General features: G+C 42.5%; 1 protein-coding gene across 2 annotated transcripts in view; it reads left to right on the top strand.

The window, feature by feature from the left end:
* Positions 1-16,771, top strand: part of fto (FTO alpha-ketoglutarate dependent dioxygenase) — a 117,432-nt gene that overhangs the window by 39,697 nt on the left and 60,964 nt on the right. For both annotated transcript variants that reach the window (XM_072380192.1, XM_072380193.1), the window contains exon 8: positions 11,567-11,691. In XM_072380192.1, coding sequence (XP_072236293.1) covers positions 11,567-11,691 — 125 coding nt within the window. The remainder of the gene's footprint in view (positions 1-11,566; positions 11,692-16,771) is intronic.

Consider the following 16,771-nt stretch of genomic DNA (forward strand, 5'->3'; position numbering starts at 1 on the left):
GGCTTTGTAAAACATAATAAATGTTAAGGTTTCCTGTTGTGCGTTTCTGCGTAAATAATTTTGAGGGTGCAGTTTTTTTGTGACGACTTATTTGGAGCTTTGCTGGTCCAGGTGAGAGGAAAAAGGCGACCTGTTTTCAAGGCTAGAGGCTACAGCCGAATTACCTTGCAGATGTTTACCAGCAGTCATTTTTCTCTTTCGCTCGCCGATTTACTTCCACAGTTGGGCAGAGTTTTATACCCACTTTATATGCACACATGGAACCCAGATTAATTAGAAGTGTGAACTAAGCAGTAAACTGTTTAAAGAGCATTTTTATTGCTCATTATGAAGCCATTTATTATCTCTTACATTAAATCACACTGTTTAGGCATCGTATTGTTTTGCATTTAAAGCTTCATGCTATGTAAATAGGCTTATATGTTGATTATATGCCATTTCTTTGCTGTTCTTCGCTCATACAGCGTGTGTGGATGTGTGTATGGCTGCTGGTTTGTTTGTATGTGTCAGTGTGTCTTTACGTGTTTGTGGAGTGTGTCCACAGTGAGAGTGCAGCTGCACGGTAGTTTATCCTTCATTGACAGTCAATATGTGCTGTTACCTGGATAGTAGCAGCTGTTTCTCCTTATCGCGCTACATAGACTCGAGGCCTAATCCACACATTCATTATTGCATGGCCTTGTTTACCGGCAGTTGTATATTAGCATGCTTGCTTTGCCCTATTTAGACAGAGCTGTATAAAAACGAAATTACTGAGAGATTATTGTTATTATTCATTTAAAGAGGAAATATATGGCTGTTAATACATTTTACATCGCGCGGCAGCTTGTGTTTGGAAATATAAAATGAAAAGAAGCAGGAAGAGACACGAGAAAGAGAGCAAGAAAGAGAGAGGGGAGAAAATGTAGCGGTGCAAAGGTATTTGCAATTCTCTTTGAAGTCCCTACTCAACAGGGTAAGCTGAATTTTCGGCAGCGCCTGATAGTGTTTCTGCGTAAATGCTTAAACCCCTTTAGAGAATTTTCATGGACAGATACGCGGTGGCTTGAAGGGAGCGTTCATGTTACCTGGAGCCAATGCAGCCCGCAGCTTTGTACCTAAAGATGTACACTAGTGTTGAATGGAATCCCACAGAGGTTTGTCTGGGACAGAATCTCAGTGCAGTATCGCTGTAACCCCGAACAGGTTTAACCCTGTCAGTCTTTCACTAGGCTCTCTCACATGTATTTATCTACATGAATTGAGACGTGGAAGGACAGAAAGACATGCTTACATGCACACAGCGGTGGCCATTAAGTTGAGTCTAAAAGCAGCGTTTTGGTAAAGTTTAATGTTGGGAACACCTTAGTGAAGAAAGAAACAATGACTGCTGCTGCAGTTGAACATTTTAGTTCAAATTATTAGTTGGTCTGTTAGGTTTTAATGTTATGTGATAAAATGAAAATGGCTCACATGCAGACAAACACACTCACAACTGTTCTTGTTCATAGTATTGTTCATAGTGTTTTACTGTGTATTAGTGATTCAAACCTGACACCAGCTTTTCACTCTCCTTTAAAATGATTGAATTGATCCATGGTGAACAAGTGTAATTCTTTCCTAATTACAGCATATAGTTCATTGTTCCAAAACTTTTTGCTCCTCTGCATACCTACTGTCCGCTACGGTATTGTGCTTCTGTACACTGTTACTGTGTTGAGTTTTATTGACAGCAGTTTGGATAATTCATTTTGTTTGTCTGTGAATTGTGATGTCGACAGTGTTTTTTACTCCATCGGTAGTCTTTGAAGGCAGCTTGTCTCGTCTTCTTAGAAAACAAATGAGCCCTTTACAGAGACTGATCTGCCTTATCCGCTTAGCAGCACCCTCAATCCCTGCGTTTATTTATTTACTTACTTATTTACTTACTTATTCATTTGCTTACCTCTGTATGGATTTGGTTTAATTTCTCCCCCTCTACCCGTAGTCTCCCCCTCCTGTTCCTCTCCTCATCCTTGGCCCCGATCAGCACGATAAGCCTTCAGAGGAGGGGAGATAACATCCATTAAAGTGGTAAAGAGGAATTATGGGGCAGCCCAGATTAATCACTGCTCAGTTTAATCGCATTCAGTGTGGACGGCTGCGTTGGCTGCGGGGTGCAGCTTCTTCCTGTGTCATACCAACAGAAATAGAGAGAGTGAGATGCAAGGATGAAGTGTGTGTTTGTTAGAAAGTGCCTTTATGGGGGAGAAAGTACATAAAGATGAAAGAGAGATTCATAGCAAAGCCCACCCCTCTTCATCTGGAGACATTACCGCTAACCAACACTTGACATGTAATTATTCGACTACTTTGATCCAGGTTTAATTGTTGACTCTTGCAGGCAATCATGTCATAGTTGTTAAGTAACTGAAAGCAAAGAAAACAACTCAATTTTTTTTCTTTACTTGATGTATAGAATATACGGTCAGAGCTTTTTCAGTATTTCTCGTGTTCAGAAATAGCATCGCGCTTATTGCGACTTGATTCTGAGCTCTGTTAGCCTGACTGAGCGCAAATAGAGCCTTCATACCCTGAACTCTGCACACACACTTTTTAATAAAATTATTCAAAATCTATATCTGGCTCCTCATCAGGTCCTATGGTTGATATTCTTATTATTGTTTATCTTCACGCCAACTCAAATTCATTTCGCATTTATTTGCACAGCCCATAATCACAGTCTTTGGTCTCACGGGGCTTTATTTCACCCACACATTGTGAAACAATAAATTAAACCAATTAATTAAAATAAAAACAGCCCACCCCAACTGTAGATTCTCAAAGTGTACAGTAACAAAAAAAAATAAAAATGAAAAGAAATCCCAGTTGAAGCCTAATTACAGGCAAAAATAGAACATACCTTCTTTAGGTCCTAACAAGGTGATCTGTTTTCTTGTATCATAATGCACAAGTGAGGACAGAAACCACAGGATGGAATTGATAAATGGGTACATACAATAAATTAAACAAAAAGAGGCAGCGTTATAAGAATTTATACTTTTCACTGATCCTGAAGTGCCACCATTACTGTGAGTTTCGGTGTATAAATGAGTGGATTACTAAACAAATTTGAAGTGCTTTGTAGAACCTACAGTAGCTGAGGTTGAAAAGACATTTTACTATCTTTTAATCTCTGAGGTGTATGCGGGGAAAATATCTTCCATTACAGTGGTTTTGTGTGAATCTGCTTATGCTTTGGCACCTCACTAAAGTTGCAGGACAAGCGATCGGGGTTTGATATTTATCCGAAGAGACGCAAAGAAAAGAAAGACTTGGGGAAAGACGATTATTCACAATATTTGTGTATTTTTTGGGGGGATGAATTTTTGGGTGGGGGATCAGGGGAACGAGTTGAGGGGAAAAGGTTGTGGCAATTGCCAGGGGTCTGGGAAAGAGAGAGAGAGATTACAAAGATTAAAGTTGGAGTCAGAGCTTGTAAGATAAAGTAAATAGAAAAGAAATGAAAAGCTGATGATGTAAACAAGGGGATGTGAGCACAGTGTAGAGGAAGCACAAGTCCTGGGAGCATTGAGGGGAGTTTTTGGCTTCACCTTTCAAAAGAAGAAATATACAGCATGAAGAGGATAGCTCAACAGAGATCAAACCTGAGAACTTTTTTTACAGCCATGTTTTTTTAATCAACCGCTCTCGTTTACATTTGTAGATTTTAGACTTCATCCCTCCACATTGTGCAGCGCCACTGCTATGCTTTCCCTGCAGATAGTGCGATCTGATAGGTAGTGTTAAATGGGTGAGATGTAGGACAGTGTAATTAACGCTAGTCCTTTAGCGGGCCCCGCCTTGCTCTGTTGGGAGTGCCCGATATAGCACTCATTAATTCCTATTTGTGTGTAATGAGAGGGTCATGTTGGATGTAATAAATGGCTCTTTTATTTGGGCGAAAGCTGCAGGGCAGCAGCCTCTCCTGGCTAACAGTCTCATAAACACCCTTTAGCCACTCTCAGCCTCCCTGGGTGAGATCAATCACACACACACATACACACATACATTACACAATAGGAGGGCATATACTAGGTAACTGTGTGGAAAAATCAGGTGTTTAGAGATGCTAACTTTATGGTAACATCTCTCATTTCTAAGACCAGTTAGAAATTTGGCAGTTTTTAGTTTTATTCTTTGCAGACTTGTGACAGAAATATGTTCTCTTTGTTTTCGAGCATATATTTGGTTGTCCAAGGTCACTGCCAATTTAAAAACACAGCTCTGGCATTTTGTTTGGGACCCCTAAGGTATAAGTATATCTCATTCAGCGAGCAGTTTGGATTTCTGCCTCACATACTTCAGAGTCGTCAGATCCAGCCTCCCCATCTTTATCTCCAACACACTTCAACTTCAAGTCATACCGCATTTGCTGTACCTTAAGAAGTGAGGAGTCGAAACTCTTTCGCTCTGCAATTATTTTTCATTAGTAGTTTTTTTTGGTTCACTTAAGAAAGAAATGGGCTAATAATGTTTCACCAGCACGTTGTCTAATTTTCTAATGTCTCAACCTTGAAATCTCCCGTCTAATTGGTCTTCTTTAATTTTCTTTTCTTTCTTTTCTTTCCGTGGCATTTTGACCAAAGCACGTCAAACATCTCATTAAGAAGAAAAAGACGCCATATGTCTTCTTTACTGACTGTAGCAGTGATCAAGAAAGAGACATTTAAGATTCCAGTCTGTGGTTTTTATTCATTTTCAGTTCTGTCAGCTGATAAGGTACTCGATCTTCTTTTTTTTTCTCCTTTTTTTTTGTATGGCATTGCCTTTCAAAGAACAGATTGTTTTCAAATGCTGTTTAAACACAGCACACTTGCAATAAAAGTTGGCCACCGAACATCATCGTAATTAAGCGCTCTTATAAGGAAAGATTAAACTAAAACTACAACCACCCAGCTAAAGGAAGTTTGAACCATTTGAGCTTTTGGATGTGAAGGATGTGAAAATACAGAGTAGCACAGATTTCTGATTCACTGCAGTAATTAGGTCCATAATGGAACTCAATCCAAAGCGTACTTTATTCACGTTTAATTCCCTTTACTTAATTAGATTATATCAATGTGCTCCAAAATCTTTTAGGAGTGTATACGGCTTTGTTAAACATGTATTATGAAATGTAAAAGCTGTTAGAATGTCTGTGACTTCCTTTCCAGACTAAAGTAGACAGCATCTTTAGAGTATGCGAGTTCGTAATCCAGTTATATGTAACTCCCTCATGGGGTGCGCCATTGTCTGTTACTGTATAGCCAAGTGCTTTGGAGAGAATTGTTGGAGGCAGTAAAACTGCTAGTCCTATTTAAACATTTGAAAACAGCACACTTAGCACACTCTGATTTGATTTAAAAGTTACAGGACTTGACATGAAATATTGCAGCAGAGGATGAACTGATAACCGGTAACCAAAAAATGAGTTGCCATGACAGAGAAATTCAGAATAAAATCACAAAATAAAGTGTTAAACTCCTGTAAAATTCCAAGCTTATCTTTTAAAACCAGCATTTGTTGATGATACTGAACAGACCTTGTGGTCTAAGATAACTACACAGTATTTTATGGGAGGGAACCTTAAACTTTGGAGATCTTAATCTGTTTCTTTTAAGATAAAGTCATTCTCTTTCACTGTACCTCTTTAGGTAATTCCTATTTAATGACAGACATGACATTTAAGAAGACCTGCACAGTCTCACTGCAGCTGCTCTATGGTCTCCAGCCCGATGCAAAAACTGAAGAATTACTACTTCTCAGACTTCTTGTAGTCACAAAACTTTGTTGGCCATGAATTTTAGTCCCAGCAGGCGTATATATACCCCCCCCCCCCCCGACTAAAACAAAATTCTTCTATGTGAGCATGTCAAGATGGATGGAAACCCTTTTTATTGGTTTAGCATTTTTGAAGACTTGAAGTATGGTGCAGTGTGTGTAATACTGTAACTCCAGGGCTTAGAAAGGCGGGCTTTGGCCTCAGTCAGCAAAAAGCTTTTTACTGGAGAGAATGAGGTGCTGATCACAATCTGCTGATCACAATCTGCTATCTAGCTAGAATCTAGACTCAGCTTTCATACACTGAAAGAGCGAAAGGGGGCTTTAAGAGAGCAGAAGGTGCTTGAGTGTCATGCTTCTCGCAAACATCTCTGTCCAGCTCTGTCTTCATTGTGCCGAATTACTCAAAGCGCCTCTCAAAGCTCTCTTGTGATGGATGGATTGCGCATTCAAGCAAGGGCCACTGAGGACTGAGCACAAGTGCGTGTGTAGCCCCCGTCCCAGTGTGCTGGAAAGCTCATTCAGACTAAGAACTATGTGGTTTAGTCATTAAACCAACTGGATCCACACTCCCTATCATGAAACAGAAACAAAAGCCTCGCAAAAAACAGGCCGGTGAATTTTTATGTGATATTTGTGGGCCCATTGGACTACGACTTGACAACAGATTTGCCTTTTCTTCTCACCACCAAAAGGGAGCACCACAAAAGCTTCTGAGTTCTGCTTCATTTGACCCTGTGCAAAGCATATGTCCGTCCATCCTGCTTGTATTCTGTCCTGAAGATGGACTGCCATAAGGGCCAAAGAAAGCATCCCTGCCCACTCGAGTGTGTTACAAAGCCTTCAAACAAAATCACTTGTCATGGGGTCTTTCCTTTTTGGGACCGTCTCTATTTCTCCCAACCCTTTGTCACTTCAAACATGTTACTCTGATGTTTCAGACACATTTTTCTAATGTTTTACACTCCATATAATCTGCTGTGTGTAGCAAAGCCCATTTTACTGGCTGACATAATTGATGGTGCCCGAGACCTCGCAAAGGTCAACCTGGCAGAAAGGCCTCGGTTTCTGTCACCATGGAGATTGCGAGAACACATCAACACTGCCACACATACACACAGACTCGCACAATAAAAATAGGGATCTCTCTGTGTCCCTTTCAGAAACTGTATTGATTTTTTTATTAAAAAGAGAAAAAAAAAGTAATCATTTAATTTGGATACTTTATTAGTATAGTATTCAGTATGTTCTGAGTACTTTTACAGTTTTACAGGGCTGCATTTCAGCACAGCAAGTTTTACAACAAGCCCTGATGTTAATTCCCTGTAAATTTTAGTTGTAAGAGCTGCTTAGACAACACAGAAGACACACAAACACACAAAGAGAAAGCTTCCGTGTATCGTCTTTGAGAGAACATTTTTATAGAACTTGCTTCACTCATTTTCTGCCCTGTTTCCTCTGATAAATCAAAGGTGGCGCAGCTTTAAAGTCTAGAAGACAGCCCTCACCGGCAGTGCCGACACCCGTCACTCTTTGCACGTACACACACATTCACACAAACAAAACGCTCGCAGGCGCGCGCATGCCCACTTCCACCTTATCAGCCAATCACACATAATGGAAACTGAGTAAATTTAATTTCAGATATGCCTCAATTTCGAGCCATCTGTAATTGTGTGACAGGATGCAGACGGCAACAAAAAGAAGTAAATAAAAAAAAGAAGAAGAGAGAAAAAAATGTGTACATACACGCACGCACGCACACACACACACACACACACACACACACACACTGTTTTTGACTCTGAGTGGGATGTCACAGAGAAGTGAATGTGGCCCTGGCTTATTTCTTTCCCGGGCTAATATAATTTTTCCACCAGTGGAGAGTTCCCCCCTCAAGTGCAAAGTAACTGCAGTGGCACGCAGAAAACACACAAATCCCTTGTCCAGACTGGAACTGGCCTTGGCAGGATCACAACTCCCCAGTTGTTTATGTCGGTGAGCAGAAGCTATCCATTACCCAGAGCAAGGTGCCTGATGCCTTTTTCCACCAGCGGTCAAAGTGATATTGGTTTCTTGTATTAAAGGGTTGAAGGAGATGCAGGCAGCCGTGAGTCTGCCAAACTCCCACTCCCAAGGGCAATGAAATCAGGTGTCAGAGCAGCTGAACTTAAACTGTGGCAAAAGTCCATGTTGCCAATCTTTAGGTGGGCAAGGTCAGGTTTTAGAGGGATGTTGCTACATGAAAGTACTGATAACACAGATGGTAATTTTGAAAGTCATGTCATTGCTAACGTCCACAAATGTGTTTCTCTGCTTTTGGTGCAGTAAACTGTCCACACTCCTTCACCTCTCATTACTGTGAGTCTGAAGTATTTTAGTGGATGGATACAATTAAAAACCAGCAGAGTCTTAAGTCCCACAAGAGTTCTGCTGTGCTCCTCTAATTACTAGAAACGTGTTCTTTTGCTTCACATCAGGTGTTCAAACAGGACAGGGAAGATGCAGCTGACTTGATGGAAAATAATTGTTGCTGTACATGCTGCATACCACGGCTATAATTCCGAGTTGCCTGCCGTGACCCAACAGTCAACAAACACGAGAACGGATTACTAGTTAGCACCATGCCTGCCTCCATATGGGCACAGAGACACATTGGCAAACAGAAGGACAGGAGAGTCTGCTGGCCTGCTGCTCAGCTGTTACACATTCCTGTGGCAGGGAGACAGGAGGAGGTTGCCAGTCTGACAGACAGAGGTGCTCTTAGGAGGGGAGGCGCCGTTGTGGCAAATTAACACCAGTCACCAGGCAAAGCTCAGGATGTTTTGGCATTACTGGTGAGTTTGTTTACCTCATTTCTCTGTAGGTTGCCATCACTCACTGGGATAGTCTATTCTGGTGTAGAAATCTCCCCTGTCTCTTTAACTAGTTAATGGAGGATTTCAGTTTGCGGATTTGTGAGCACCTGTGACCTGCAGATGTTGAAGTTTTCCTCTGTAACAGAGTGCCAGTGAGCTTAAGAGTACTTTGGGTCTCCTGAAAGTCCTGGTCTAAAGTCAGTTTCGGCATTTCATGGGGCGTTAATAGTTTCTGAGATGCTCTAGTGGTCAGCTAGTAGCTGAGTTCTATAGAGTGTAAACTTTCAGTTCTGCGTGCATCTTTTTTAAACTTTCCTGCCTCGATCTCAGCTATTATGCTACCAGAGACAGCTATTCTGTGAAGTTTCACGTCATGTTGCACTATGTGCAGCAAGAGTCCTCTCATTGTGTTATTCTGTGATGAGTGAGTGACATGTTGTTATGTGATAGAATAGACAGATGCTTGTTGATGTTAAGATACAGTCCTGGCTCGAGGTGTTAGTGAGCTGCCCCAGGCTGCCCTCCAGCCAGCCTTTGCCTGGAACGCTATCATCACTCGAGCTCAGCAAAAGCTAAAATACCACCTCAGCCTGACTGCCTGTTTGTTTACCTACCCTGCCGCTACACAGAGACGGAAATGTTTATGCCTAACTGTAGTCAAATATACAGGGCTGAAATTAGGGTCTGGAAGCCAGTGATGGGGTACCAAGGCCCTTCTTGTCCTCTCATTCACCTCAAGATGTGGCCAGGGTCAGAGGGACATGTGTGGTCAGCATCAGGATGATAGAAGTAGATGCTGAGGACAGCTACTGTCATCGAGAGGTAAATAGTTGGAAAGAGGGGGCTGATTTGTGCTAACACAGGCCCAGAGATAAAGGACTGTGGTCTAGCTGAGACTGACTGAGGCCCGGCTTGACCAGTAAACAAGCAGTGGGCTGCCAAAATGGCCTGGGGATCAGCCTGAGGCTAAACCCGAAGGCCTCTCTCAGCACCGGGTCTTCTAAACACAAGATCATACGTGCACACATTTTGGCACGCAACCACACAACCAAACATTTTCATCTATTATTTATTGTATTCATTATAGGCACAAAAATTGCCACAGAAATTTGCTTCGAACAGACATAACAAGAGGTTTTTGTCGAAATGAACACACGGTCCATCAAAGCAAAAGTTCTGCTTTATAAGCCTTTCATCAATGTCAGGGTTGTTTGTCTGTTTTTAGTGGCATCAGTCATCATCATCATCATTGTTTGGGAAACCTCATCCATTCATTTGTCTTAATCATATACCAATTTGCACAGCTGTCAATATTTTAATAGTTGTAATATTGTCAATAGCTACAATATTTTATTTTCGCCTTGTTTACATACTATTTGCTCTTTCATTCATTTGCACTATATTTATCTTTAACTTGCCCGTGTTACTTATGTACCACTGCCCAACGTGCCTTTAATTGCCACCCGGGGTCAAATAAAGTTTTTTAGCTGATCTGAATTTTATCATGTGCTGTCTTCCCTTTCTTGTTTTCCACTCTGTGTCCCACCCAACTTTGAGAGCAGCTGAACCAAGCTCAGGATCACGTTGGAGCAGGTTTTCAGATCCACTGCGGCTCTCTCGCTCTTCACTTTCGTGCGTTCGTGCAACACAGCCAGCATGGCAATGCGATGTCTACCGGCTGAGAATGTGAGACAGTCGGAATCTACTTTCTGGTACTTTCTTAGTGTGTCATTCATCGCAGGAGGACAGGGTTTGATCCAAACTGAAAGACACAGTTTCCACAGGGAGTACAGCCGGCCCTGCCTCCTCCTGGTCACCATAATCTTTAGTGTCTCCACAGAGTCAGGTGTAATCAGTCACACACCGCTACGTGTTTTGACACCTGTCCTACGTGGTGCAGAGGAAGTAAGCATATTTCTCCTCTGCTTTGGAAACACACACAGACAATCAAAGCTTTCGTCACGTGAATTAAGACAGACAGGTAGATTGTCAGAAAGGGATTAAAAAAGAGAGAGAGAAGAAGAAATGAAGGTTCCCTTATAGTGTAGGTTTTTTTGAAAGGAAGGTTGGATGACTGGGGAGGCGAGTCACTGTTAATGGGAAGAAATGAACGCGCTTGACTGGTGGATGTGACAGGAAGAGACTGTTCTTAACAAGGCGTCAGAGTCAGTCAGAGTTGCAGATCCATCACTTCTCTGAGGCTTGGCAAAGCAGAGGGGGGGGGCATTTAAGGATATTCAGAGAAGGAGAGAGTCTGTGACGGGTGGAGAGGAAGAGGGAGACTGCGAGGGGAAAGAGGGATTTGAGTTTGGCTGACAGCACTGCATTTAATTTGGGCTGCCAGATCCTTTTTCATTTGACTCCCTCTCAACCAGCTTAGAGGTTGCGGAGGACTTGGTGGCGAAGGTTTGCAGGGATGTCTCCGATTAGCAGTGATGTGCCACGTCACACTTTAAGCCGGCCGGTAATTCATGTTCAACAGGGGGATACTCACACATTACACTGTGCTGTGCAGGACGTGATTAATTGACTCACTCTCTAATATTGGGTGTAATTTGCCCATCCTCTGATGTGAAACTGACTTTATACTAGACTTACTGTATGCTGCCATCCCAGGGATGCTATAATTGAGTCTTGGCTCAGAGCTGTGTAATTTCTAAACTGAGGATAGAAGCTCAAGGATGGTGGGAATCGCTTCAGGTAGTCTTTCCACCCAATTCTTGGCTGTTAAATATTTAGTGTAAGATTTAAGACAGCCAAATGGTTTTAATACATCTTACTCTGTGTTGTAGTGAAGGTCAGTTGGGGTGAGGGTTCTTTTTTCAATTTTAGATATTTCTTTCCTTTCAGGTCCTTCTGTGGTTTACTCACATTTTCATTCAGTTCTGCTCGATAGACCCATTTTCCATTTCTGCTCCTGTTTTCAGACAATGCTCTTCCTGGCTACAGTGGAGGAGGAAGGCCAAGTAGGGGAGGGAAGGAGAGAGATGGCAGAAACCCTCCTGTCTGCTCTGACAGACAGACACCAGCAAAGACAGACATGGAGAGACAGGTAACACAAAGAGCCACCAACTTTTCTCCCGTTGCCTTAGACAGGTAAAGGAACACGATGAAGCAGGAGCTCCATCTCATATTTAAAATGAAAAGACCAGCACACACCAATATAAAACTGTCACTCAAGACACATTTTGGAAACCACTTGATATGTCTTTTTGATATGTGCAATGTTTATGTGAAATTGCTGTTGAATTGTTTTTTTTAAGTCATTAAATGATAAACAATAGAAAGTTTTATGTCCCTTTCAAGCTTTCCACATTTCCTGATCAGTTTACACACATCACTCCAATATAACAAAGCAAAAGTAGGCTTTGTGAATGTGTTGTTCATTTATTACAAATACAAGACAGCAATGTCCCATTTACACAAGTACTCTGTTTTGAAACTTGCGACTGAGCTCAGTTGTAAATGCGGTGCTTCTGCAACTTGAGTGGAGTCCACTTGTGCCTCATTGAATTCGATGGACATCACTAGTAAAGAGAGCACACACTGGTCTATATAAAGCCCCGCAGATCCACAGATGCCTGTAGACCTGAGTGAAGGGGCTGATCTTAAGGCACGGGCTAAAAGAAAGAAAGAAATACAAGAAAACTTAATTAACATTTAAAAGGCCCAGAAGCATCCTAAAATGAAAGATTATTTGAACTACCAGTGGACTTTTTAGATCTGGATGCCAAGCTGAGTAATCTTAAAAGAATGGCTTTGATCAGACAGGTAACCAACAACCCAGTGGTCACTATCAGTGATATCCAGTGTGATTTCACTGGCTCAAGTGTCAACACCTAGAATGTGAAAAGTTTCTATAAGCATTCTATTACCATTGAAGAACACACACAGCTTCTTCTACAGCTTCTTCAGCCATTAAGATAATGACTAAACTAAGCTATAATATGTAAATGTTGCATGGATTGCCACGACAATACGTAAGCGGAGGTTGCAGCTAAGCATGATGGTTCATTTAATGAGTAACACCAATTTGTTCACGTGCAGTCTTCCCTTAAATGGTGTGGTGACCACATAATCAAACAAAGTAATCAGGAAAAACATCACGTTGTTTCTGCAGTTTGCATCAACGCTTGCTTCTGAAGAGCTGATGTGAATTCCACAGATACATGGTGGTGTGGCTGGGGTGTGTTTTGTGGTCCTTGGGCCTGGCAGCTATCGCAGTGACACGTGTGTCTTGGATAAGCCCACTCACTTCCTTCCCTCCAGATAAGGCCAGAGAGCACAGGGATTAGAACCCTGGCCTTTCTTTCAGATAAAGGAAGGCCTCACACATGCAGCTCGGTATTATTTTAGCTGTTCATTTTCTCAGTCACCCTCCACCTCAACACCAGCAAGGACACACACACACTCTGACATACATGGTTTCACAAGCACAGCATTCACACATGTTTCACTGCTTATTGTCTCTTTCAACAGATTTGACCTTGGTGTCACACACAGACAAACGCACACTTTGAAACCGAAATGATCCTAGAGATTGAAGAAAGCAAACGTGCCAGGGGGTTAAAAAGGCATCATATTTTCTTTTTTTTTTAAATATATGTCAACTTCAGGCTGTGATGGTGCCCTCATCTTTCCTTGGCGCCCCTTTGTTTTGAGTTGTCCCCTCCAGTTGACCCTTTGCTATGTCCCATACTGATGAGCCTTGTAAACAGGCTGTTTCCACTCACCTTGCTCCGCTGTGTCGACGCCCAGTGCCTCACAGCTCTGATGTGGGGCCTGCTCTGATAGTGCATTCCAGCTGCATGTGCTGAAAGCTAGAAACCATCTCACCATCAGCACCGACCCCCACCACCCACAATGCAGTGTTACCACCTACTAACCGTGTCTGACCCCAGGCTTTGCTCAGTCCACCCTAAGATCCTGACAACAAGTATCACAGACCAGGACAGGAAATGCTCAGTTGTTGTCGGCAGGGCAGACAGACGTTTACTCTATCAGCAGCGGAAGACTGATGAGATTAGTTTTGGTGGAGGGCAAGCCTCCCGCACAATATGTTTGAACTCCAGCTGCTCCTGATACCTCCTCTTCCCTTTACACACATTTAACGTCAGTCCCTAACCTCCACCGTCACCACTTACATAAAAACCAGGGGTCATCCTGTCAAGTGGTTGTCAACAGATAGCATTTGTGCAAAACTAAACACATGGCTATGTGCAATGTTAAGTGGGACGTGTTGATACTGATTAGGGATTTACCACTGATGATGGTCAGGGTTTGCTTTGCTGGTTCCTTTACAAGGCAAGGAAGTGCACATTTATTCACCCAAGTTTTGATTATAGAATACAGAATATTAAAGAATAAGACTTCAGTCAGATTTATTCAAACCATCATATATTTTCATAAAAGCACTCACTGAAATAGGGCCTCTAAAGCTAATCTGCTGATTCAGTTTGCTGCTTTTTCATATTTAGGGTCCTAATTAGATTGCAACACAATATTCAACAGGCAAGCTTTTATCTTGACACTCTCTGTTGTTTCCACGGTTTCCACTCAGCACAGAATACTTGTAGAAGGATGGTAAAAAGGAGGAAAAGAAACATGACTGATGACTCTAGCTAGAGGCTCATAAACATACACAACCAGCACTGATTGATTAAGTTTGCTGACTTTTCTTTCTTAAACACGAGTTAAAGCAGCACTCTGTGCTCTGCAGCCTGGGCCTGCTTCCTGCCATTTTTTTTTGTCTCCGGGGCATTTTTTTAGCTCAAGCGAGGAGGAAAGAAAGAGCGATTGGACCTGGTGACCAGTGGTTCTTCACAAGTGACTTATAGGCACTCAGAGTGACTGATGCCTCGGCTCACCGTGCGAGCAGAGGCAGTACATTCATTCACTCTGAGCCAACCAAGTTATGAGAGCTTTTTTATTCTTATGAGCTTTTCTGGTAACTGGGTTTTCCCAATGCACATGGCGAATTCTTTGATAGATGCTGCCCTCCGTGTCCCTTCGGTAAATGCCCCGTGAGTACCCTGGAAATAGATGGATTATTATGTGGGTGGGTGACTCTACTGCAGTGGAGCAGTTCAGTATGCCACACAGGAAGTGCATATTGAAGAGCAAGACACAACCTCCAGAGAAAAGGCCCATTAGGATAGGAAATAACACATTCCACAAGCACCAGGGACATTTCAGGTTTTAAAAATTCGCACATCATGTTTCCTATCTATGCAATTATAGGTGATAAAGAATTCACATTGAAAGTGCATATAATCCTTCGGTCTACAGTTTTCAGAGGAGTTTTTCTTTTAACTTCTCAACAATAGTCACTGCACCTTGTTTGATGCTGTTTTCAATCTCTTTGCTTACAGCATAGCTATCTTTAAACCCCTCTGGCTGAGATAACCTTATGTTGACCCTCCAGATCCTACAAGTCACTGCTCTGGCCAACAGAGAAAAAAAACAACTCAGCAACGACAAAAGCTTTGTCACAGTCTGCAAGCAAACACTGAAGAGAACAGCTGCAAGTTTTGTACTGACCATGCAAACTGCTGTAGGCTTTGTAAGGTCATTATATGATAATGAAAATCATTACAGAATTACATGGGGGTTTAGGACATGAGAGCAGCAGGGAGGGGAGAGGAGGGCCACATTGGGTTTGATAAATGGACTGTGAAGGTGCCCATCTGGCCCTCTCTATGGCTTTTTCTTCCTGCTCCTTTATCCACTCTTGTCCTTTACTACCCCTCTTTCATTTCCCTCCTCTCTTCTCCAGTGGGGCCAGTGTAAAAGCGAGCAGGCCTGGAGTGAAAGATTAACAGAGTGCAAACGCAACTCAGCTCTGTGGAGGAAAAAAGAGGAGGGGAGATGGGTGGAGGTGTTTATGACCTAAAGCAGGGTTTGTGCCTGACTTGGGAAACCCCGTCCTCCTATCACTTGGTTTTGAACAGTAGGAGAGAAGGCAGCCATTGACCTTTGCCATCGGAAACAGTTGGACAGCTCAAGGTGTGTGAATTGGCAGACTTTTGAGGCACTGAGGTGGTAATACATTACAAGGTTTAAAAAAAGATCATTTTCATTTGGCCCATAGTCCCTGTACTTCTTAGATTTGAGAGGGGGGAAAACAAAGATGGCAGTTGCAAACAAGTTGTTTACTGAAAATAATTAAAATGGCTGCAAATTAGCTGCATTTAGGGTTTATAACATAGTCTAATAGGTGAAACTGGGTTGCACAGATAAGTGAGATACTTAAATTACTCAAAAGTATCTATTTCTTAACGTTTTACATTTGCTTTAATTTATTTTTAAACTTATTTTTCAGAATGTTTCATTGTTTTTGTAATTCAGCTAATGTGGCCCTTCAAAAAGATAAATCATCAAATAGACACTCCTTAACAAGCTGTGCTGTCTCTAATGGCTGTACTCTAACAATATATGGCATAGTACATCTGTTGCTTGTGTTTATTACTTTTCTCCAAATTGTGGAGAGTTACTGAGGTCTTTATCCAACGACAAAGGAAACATCAGCTGACATGGCATGCAAAGCTAAAGGAGAGAGAAGGAGGTCCACGTGTCCACAGCTGCACCCATCACTCAGCTGTCCAGCTCGACCCATGACCCGTAGGGCTGTGTCCCAGCCTCCGTGGGCTTTATGTTTCCCTCCATTGTCACCCTCTCTTGTCCTCACCTGGCCAGGCTGCTGCTATACAAAAGTCCAGTCTGTCATCAAAACCCAGGGTCACCAGGGGCCACAAGGGGCTGGAGAGGTTGAAGCTGTGCCCAGCCGGGGATGACCCCACCAGTGTTGTCATCTACCAGTTGCACCCCTGTGGAGATGCATAGTGTCACAGAAAAAAAGAGGAGAGAGACCTTCATCGGCTGGCACTTCATTCCCAGAGTGGTGACATTTCCTTTGTGCTGTCTGTGACAGACCCCGCCCTGATTCCTGCACGGAGGCGGGAGAGGGAGTTGGTAGACAATGGAGGCCCCTCCATCCCAGATGGGAGTTGGAAAGATTGTCAGTGTCATGCCCACAATAAAAATGGACAGATCATAGCCTTGTCTAGTGTAACCAATGACCTCCTTAAAGCCTTAGAAGTGGATGCACCAGACAACATGGGGCTGCCATCATG

Source organism: Leuresthes tenuis, unplaced genomic scaffold (assembly GCF_036924035.1).
Source record: "Leuresthes tenuis unplaced genomic scaffold, fLeuTen1.0.hap1 SCAF_2, whole genome shotgun sequence".
NCBI classification, from domain to species: domain Eukaryota; kingdom Metazoa; phylum Chordata; class Actinopteri; order Atheriniformes; family Atherinopsidae; genus Leuresthes; species Leuresthes tenuis.